At 45.5% G+C, this 7,529-nt stretch overlaps 1 protein-coding gene across 1 annotated transcript in view; it reads left to right on the top strand.

The window, feature by feature from the left end:
* The first annotated feature begins 430 nt into the window (after positions 1-430).
* LOC104498165 (sodium/potassium-transporting ATPase subunit alpha-1) overlaps positions 431-7,529 on the top strand; it is a 9,867-nt gene continuing 2,768 nt past the window's right edge. The window contains exons 1-9 of the mRNA XM_010141517.1: positions 431-567; positions 1,112-1,304; positions 1,798-1,973; positions 2,532-2,668; positions 4,521-4,671; positions 5,207-5,375; positions 5,952-6,106; positions 6,452-6,575; positions 7,360-7,505. Coding sequence (XP_010139819.1) covers positions 508-567; positions 1,112-1,304; positions 1,798-1,973; positions 2,532-2,668; positions 4,521-4,671; positions 5,207-5,375; positions 5,952-6,106; positions 6,452-6,575; positions 7,360-7,505 — 1,311 coding nt within the window. The 5' untranslated portion in view covers positions 431-507. The remainder of the gene's footprint in view (positions 568-1,111; positions 1,305-1,797; positions 1,974-2,531; positions 2,669-4,520; positions 4,672-5,206; positions 5,376-5,951; positions 6,107-6,451; positions 6,576-7,359; positions 7,506-7,529) is intronic.

Below are 7,529 nucleotides of genomic sequence, written 5' to 3'. Positions count from 1 at the left end.
TACATCAGGATGGGAGAGCACGTGCAGGTGTTTCTATGTGTATATCATTAGTCTTCATCTCACATTTGGTGTTCTTTGTGGCAACCAACTTAGAGCAGTTCTTATCGAAGTTTACCGTGCAGCCTCTTTCTCTGATTGCACCTGGTTGTCTGGCTTTCTCTGCCCTTTAAAAGGGATTCTTGCCTTTGTCATCAGAAGACTACTGCTCTCTCAGGCTGGGAGGCCTGGCATTCCGAAATGCAGAATGCAGTGTTTGTCAGTACTAGATAATAGAATTGTTTATTCTTTGCTCTCGTATCATGTTGCGTAGAAGCTGGGACTGGGCTAAGATGAATACATCTTTTTTACTTCTTTTTTTGTAATTTTGAAACATCTGATCACCTCTGGTGAGTCCACTCGAATGTATGCTTTGATAGTTGTCTTTTTCCTCAGAGAGCAGTGGCGGGTGATGCCTCTGAGTCTGCACTTTTGAAATGCATTGAATTGTGCTGTGGTTCTGTCAAGGAGATGAGAGAAAGGTATCCCAAAGTGGTGGAAATACCATTTAACTCTACCAACAAGTACCAGGTAAGCACATGTCCTCTTAAGGGAGAGGTGCTGTCTGAAGCACATACATAAATTTGCACACAGTGTGCCTCAGAACTTGTTTTGGCACCAAAATCTAACCATTACTTGCTTGTAGACTGCTCAAGACAATGAACCTAAGTTAATGGACAGTTCTTGGTTATGCTCTGAAATTGCTTCTGGAGCTGCCTTGACACTAAGGTGTCGGCTGCTGAGGAAGGACCGGGCGTGCTTCCTGCCTGTGCAGTGGTAGTCCACAGAGAGTGGAAGAACTCGAATCTGGGACTAGAAATGAACTGCTGGGAAATGACCTTAACAAGTGGAACCTGGATACAAAAAAGGCTATTGCAATGTCTGTGGTTATATGTTAAAGAATACATAGTAATTCCTTAGTTTGTGAACCTCTATACAGTGCAAGTAAATGAAAACTAGAGCAGAATATTGCAAACTGTTCTGAGCTACTGTAGTCACAAAACACTAAGTGATGGTGATTACTCGTGACCTTCACAGTACATGTCTATAAAATGGTTTTTTCTTTCCACTCTAGCTGTCTATCCACAAAAATGCAAATCCATCAGAATCCCGTTACCTGCTGGTGATGAAGGGAGCTCCAGAGAGGATCTTGGATCGCTGTAGCACCATTCTTATTCATGGGAAAGAGCAACCACTGGATGAGGAAATGAAAGATGCTTTTCAGAATGCCTACCTGGAGTTAGGAGGCCTTGGGGAGAGAGTGTTAGGTAAGGAAAAGCAGCCTTAATTAATTGCAAAAGATTTGTCTCATGCTCCTGTGCAGAGTCATACAGATTATGTGGAGAGTTGTACTCTGTTCCTGCAGTGTAACTGTAGTGTTGAGTCAAGGTCATTTCAGCAATTCGTACAGGAACAGTCCTGCTTCTAGCCTTTAATCTCAAAGGCAGCCTGCAGGGTCTTGTCTTGCCCAGCAGCTGGGTCGCCTAGATCAAAATGAAGCAAAGCATTTGGGCCCTTCAGTCTCCACAGGGCCACATGGTATTAGACTTGCTCCGCTGCATGTGAACCAAGCTGTGTCTGAGCACCTAGCAACAGCTCTTAGTTATCAGACTGAGCGTGACTCCTGCCTCAATAGCCCTGGCTAAAGCTCTGACGCTGCCCTGTTATTCTTGCATAGCTGTTTGCAGAAGCAGTAAGTGTTTTTTCTCCCTGCCTCCTGATACGTAGGAACAGAGTAAACATGGCTTTCATGTGTTACAGGATTCTGTCACTTGGCTCTGCCTGATGATCAGTTCCCTGAAGGCTTCCAGTTTGATACAGACGAATTGAACTTTCCTGTAGAGAAACTCTGCTTTGTAGGACTGATGTCTATGATTGACCCTCCTCGTGCTGCTGTGCCAGATGCTGTTGGCAAATGCAGAAGTGCTGGGATCAAGGTAGTTTATTCCTGGGTTGAAGATGACCTGTGCTCTATACCTCTAGATATAAAGGGCTTCCATTACTCTCTGCGTTGCTGTAATTTGACTGAGTGAAGAACAAATATTAATCACGATTTAACTAGTACTACTTCAGGCTTCATTTCTGCATTAAATACAAATGATTGTATGTTAATGGACTAAAAAAATGAGTTAGACTCCTAACTGCTAGGGTAATGGCAGGTGCTGATGGCATGGTGTCCCAAAGCATGTGATTTGGTTCAAGTGTATTCTGCAAGTCCCGCAGTACTGACTGAGACGAGAGAGCGAAGCACAGGCTGGAAATGGAACTAGATCTGTTGACTGAGGATTAACAATTTTCTTTGTCTTCCATCCATCTCAATCCGTTGCATACAGATAACACATTACTGCTGCCTGTATCTCAGACTTGCTCTGTGCCAGGGCTTGCTAATAGAACAAAAGCCACGTGGCCTTCTCAGTCTCAAGGGATCCTGCCTTTTGGATAGTGTTGCTCTGCAGTACAGGCAAGGCTTTCATGGCAGTCTGTTTGGATTTCAGGTTATCATGGTTACTGGAGACCATCCGATCACAGCCAAAGCCATTGCCAAGGGTGTCGGCATCATCTCTGAGGGCAATGAAACAGTAGAAGATATTGCTGCTCGTCTCAACATTCCCGTCAGCCAGGTCAACCCTAGGTACTGAGTGCTGGGGCATGACGGAGTTGTTCAAAGAATAAACCATTTGCCTCTCTCCTTGCCTTGGATAATTCCTCAGCATCTCTCCTTAGACACGAAAAGCCTGGCATCTGCTTAGCTCAGTGTATATTCTGAGATATATGAAGGACGCACAAGGCTGTCTTGAATGTGTCTCTTGTGCATGGGAGGTAGTTAGCAGTAAGGCCTATACAGAAAGCTTGGGCGCTTTCTTCCATCCTTTCTTTGGCCCGTAGCTGTCTGTCCTGATGATCTGTTCCAGCACGGGGGGTGGGGAGGGGCGGAATGACAGAGCTGCCTGGATGAAGTATTTTGCAGGCTAACCTTTTTCCCCCTGAGCTGAGCATTTGCCCTGCCTGTTTCACGTCGCTGCACAAGCACCGTGTGCTGGTTCAATGTAGCAGGCAGGAAAAGGTATCCAAAGCGGCATGGGAGAGGGAGGCGGCTGTCTGGGGACTGTTCTGAGTAATGCTGCTGCACAACCTGAAAAGGTATATTCCTGTAATTCCAGATCTTTAAATCTGGAGGCTAGGTTTAGTTTTGCCCCTAAACGTATACTTAATCAAGCTTACTCAGTAAGGTAACTTACAGGTTCATGGGAGAACTCTGGTAGAAAGAAAATGCATAGTTCATTAGTCACGGTCCAGACTGAATGGGCTCCCAAAGGTAATCTCTGCTTAACTGTTTTATCCTGTTTAGAGAAAAGAGTTGACACACCACCTGTAGATTTGATTACTCAAAGCCTAGTTCTGTTCCTGTTGCTCTCAAACTCTCTTCTGGATCTGATTGCAGATAGGCAAAGGGAACAAGACTTAGGCTAGGTTCAGGAATTGACACTAGTCTGTAGCTACAAGCAGAATAAATGTGAAAATGGAATTCCTTCCTTTTAGGGATTAATGATTGCCTTTATAGCCTAGTGCAGAATTGAGGCATTCTCAGAAAATGTGCTCTGGCATAAGCAGGCTGTTTGCAGAATGGCTGGGCTGTCTGCGCTGCTTAGCTTGACCCAGCCTGTGTTTGGGCTGGAGGGTAGCCACATAGCTAGTGAACTCCGAATGGAGACACCCTGTGGAATGAAATTGCTTGGGGAAGACAAGTATTGTGGCTGACTTTTTTTGTTGAGGGTAGCTTCACAACCTAGCAATGCCGGCTGGGGATCACCAGGCTGTGCGACGGGGCAGGTCGGCAGCTGGCTGTGAGGGTGGGGAAGGAGTTGGCCTGTGTAAACCGGGTGATGTCATGAGCTGCATGGGTAGTCTCCTAGACCTAGAAGGGATGGTATGCTGGGCTGGAGGTGGTATTTTTCTGTAGTATGCAGGGCACCAAACCAACCTAAGTGTAATGTTGGATGCTCTTGTTGCTGAAGAGCATAACGTGGTCTGAACTGGCATAGCGTAGTTCTGTCCATAAAGAACCACATGTAGATTGTCAGTCTGTTGTAAAAAGGACTGCCTGCAGAAGACAACAGCATATCTTGTGATGTTGGAAGTGAACTCCGTGAGCCAGGTGTTGCTTTCTTGCAGAGAAGCCACAAGCTGTGGAAACAACTAGTTTTTGTCTTGATGCATTTTTGAAAAGCCATAGAAAGAATGAATCTGCTCATGGGGCTTTTTGTCTGTTGCTTGGCCCTGTCGTGTTGTCATCTTCTTTGTGTTCCTTATCTACTTTTTAAACTTGGAGCATCAAACTTCTCTGCAGAGGCTGCCTGGATTAATATTTAGTCACAGGAGGAGTTGGGCTTTCCCTAGAGCCATAGTTTTATCAGGCAAATGCAACTAATGAGAAACTTTATTTAACTTGTGAAGTAAAACATTATATTGTCTCTTGATTGCAGGGATGCCAAAGCTTGTGTTGTTCATGGCTCAGATTTGAAGGACATGACTAGTGAGCAACTGGATGACATCCTGACTCATCATACAGAAATTGTCTTTGCCAGGACATCTCCTCAGCAGAAGCTTATAATTGTGGAAGGCTGTCAGCGACAGGTAAAGAGAGGGAGTCCAAGGATTTTGTATCGGAGGAATCTCCAGACACACATATAAACTACCAACCAGTGCTGCCTTCTGAAGTGCAGGGCTGAGTCATGTCAGTGCCCTCAGGTAAAGGGCCAGACTGAATACCAGTCTGTGTAGTAGCCTTCAGCTGCTAATGTGAGGCTGCTCTACAATACAGAAATACAAGGGTATTGCAGGAAAACGACTTTGGTGTGCACTGAGGCTTTCTTCTGATCCTGGGATGTTTGTTAACACAATTCCTTAGTGCTCTGAAGATGCTTGGGAGAGGAGAGTGCGACATGTTTATATATTATTCTCCAACATATCCTTCAGAGAGCAACACGGTTCTCTGAAAAGCCTGATCAGAATGAGGAAAGGGGTAATGGGAGTGCAAGGAGAAACTGAGATCTCTTTATAGCAAAGTGAAATATTTTTTTATCTTTCATCTCCTGAAAGATAGGAGAAAGGTTTTGTGCCCAAAACATTTTCTATGATGATTTCAGCCTTTCTATCCCTCTCTAACTAGGGTGCCATTGTAGCAGTCACAGGTGATGGTGTGAATGATTCTCCTGCCCTGAAGAAGGCTGACATTGGTGTTGCTATGGGTATTGCTGGCTCGGATGTCTCCAAGCAGGCTGCTGACATGATTCTGCTGGATGATAACTTCGCCTCCATTGTCACTGGGGTTGAAGAAGGTGAGTTTATAACTTGTGTGCAGTGGCAGTGAAGTGGCATGCTTCAGTAATGTTACTTACTCATTCTCTCTGAAATAAAGGTGTCTGGAGGGCTTTCCTTTGTTTGAGGCTGTCTCCATGGCAAGTGTTTTCAAGGGGGGCAGCACTTTCCTCCTCCCTTCAAAGTCTCCTCCCTTTTCGTGGGGCCAGCATAACCCTTTGGGATGGGTAACAGTAGGAAGCAGCTGAGTAACAAAAGCTACTTTGTCCTTTTGCCTAACACTGACCCTACAGTCATCTTTGCCAGCTGAGTCTGACACATTTTCCTCCCTGACAGAGCAGTAGCTCTCAAACAGGAACTAGACTCCAGGGGCTCTTGCTCTTGAGAAACCAGGTCTTAGTATGCAGTGAATCCTGATGGCTGCATCAAAACTACTATGCTGTATAGGTGTTGCCATGTGTGGAGCACAGGGCATCACTCTTACTTGGTGTGCTAGCATTTTGCCTTCCAGTGTTACCAGTGAAGCTGCCTATGAGTGACTTACCTGCCTTCTGCTGATAAGTGGGAGTTACGTCATTCTCTCTTCCTTGCCCCAGGGCGTCTGATCTTTGATAACCTGAAGAAGTCTATTGCTTACACCTTGACCAGTAACATTCCTGAAATCACGCCGTTCCTGATCTTCATCATTGCGAACATACCCCTTCCACTGGGAACAGTCACCATCCTCTGCATTGACTTGGGCACTGACATGGTGAATGTCTTTTTATTATCTCAAGAACCCACATTTCTTCTTAGGTACCCTAAAGAAAGGACAGGTGGAAAGAAAACGCTTGACTACAGTTTTCTCTCGTGTTTTGGTTTAAAATAGGTGACCTTAATCCACACTCCCTGTATTATGACTCTTCAAGTTTGAGGATCCCTCAGTTCCATGTAAAGACAAACTGGGGACTGGGGTGGGGGTGAGGTTCTTCCTAACTACTACAGCTAGTGCTGCACTTGGGCAGTGCTGTTTCTCAGGTAGGAAATGTGGGGCAGGGAAGGTTATATACAGTGGAAAATTGAAACGGTTCTGACAGCAGTCCTACCATCTCCAAAGGTCCCTGCTATCTCCCTGGCATATGAGCAAGCAGAGAGTGACATCATGAAGCGACAGCCCAGAAATCCTAAAACAGACAAGCTGGTGAATGAACGGTTGATCAGCATGGCCTATGGGCAGATTGGTAAGCTGGTCTGTTTTCCCTGGCACCGATTTGAACTTGGTGGTAGCGGGTGTTGTACGCTATCCTGAGTCAGTGACTGTTCTGCTTATTTTGGTAGGGTTGAGGTTTGGGATGTGCAAACCAGAACCTCAGGCTGTTAAGAACTTGCCGTGATTCTTCCCCTATGGCACATAGCGGTGGCTTGTGCAGCTTGATCCATTGAATCGCTTTCACAGTAATTTTGTTTAATTGCACAGTGCTGTAAAGGAACTGGCTGACAACCAGCTCTCCTCTGGTTCAGACTTGTTCAGCAAGAACACAGATCCCATTGTTTGTTTAATTAGAAGAAAAGGATTCTCTCCAGCATATCCCTAAACACACAGTATTAGGAGCCTTGATTAAAGGCAGCTACAGAGATGTGCCCAGTTCACAGGACAGGAGCTCACACTTAATTGCAGCAGACCTTGGGAACCTTCTTGACTGTATTTTGCAATGGTTGGGGGTGGGCGAGGCTTATTGAGAATACAAAGGGAGTTTTATCTTGTGTGCTTGAGTACCACGCCATCACAGCACAGGGCAGAACAGAACTGACTCTGTACAAAGCTGGGAGCAGAAGCTGCACAACCAAAGAGTTGCAGCTGAGTTTGATGTTAGTGTGAACTATTTCTTTAGCTGCTGCTTGGGAGCCTGAGACCCACAAGGAGTAATTTTTTAGGTGGTTGGGGTCTCCTGCAAACTGCTTTCTGTTATAATTGCACTTCATAGTAGCTTCATCAGTTTTTATTATCCTTTCTTACCTGTTTAGGTATGATCCAGGCCCTTGGAGGTTTCTTCACCTATTTTGTGATCATGGCAGAGAATGGTTTCTGGCCTTCTGGCTTACTAGGAATCAGAGTTGAGTGGGATGACCGATGGGTTAATGATGTGGAGGACAGCTATGGGCAGCAATGGGTAAGGTTTTTTTGAGGCACGCCT

The sequence above is a fragment of the Buceros rhinoceros genome, unplaced genomic scaffold (genome assembly GCF_000710305.1).
Source record: "Buceros rhinoceros silvestris isolate BGI_N320 unplaced genomic scaffold, ASM71030v1 scaffold13260, whole genome shotgun sequence".
Lineage (NCBI taxonomy): Eukaryota > Metazoa > Chordata > Aves > Bucerotiformes > Bucerotidae > Buceros > Buceros rhinoceros.
Note: the sequence above shows the minus strand (reverse complement) of the source record. Positions and strands in the feature narration are given on the sequence as shown.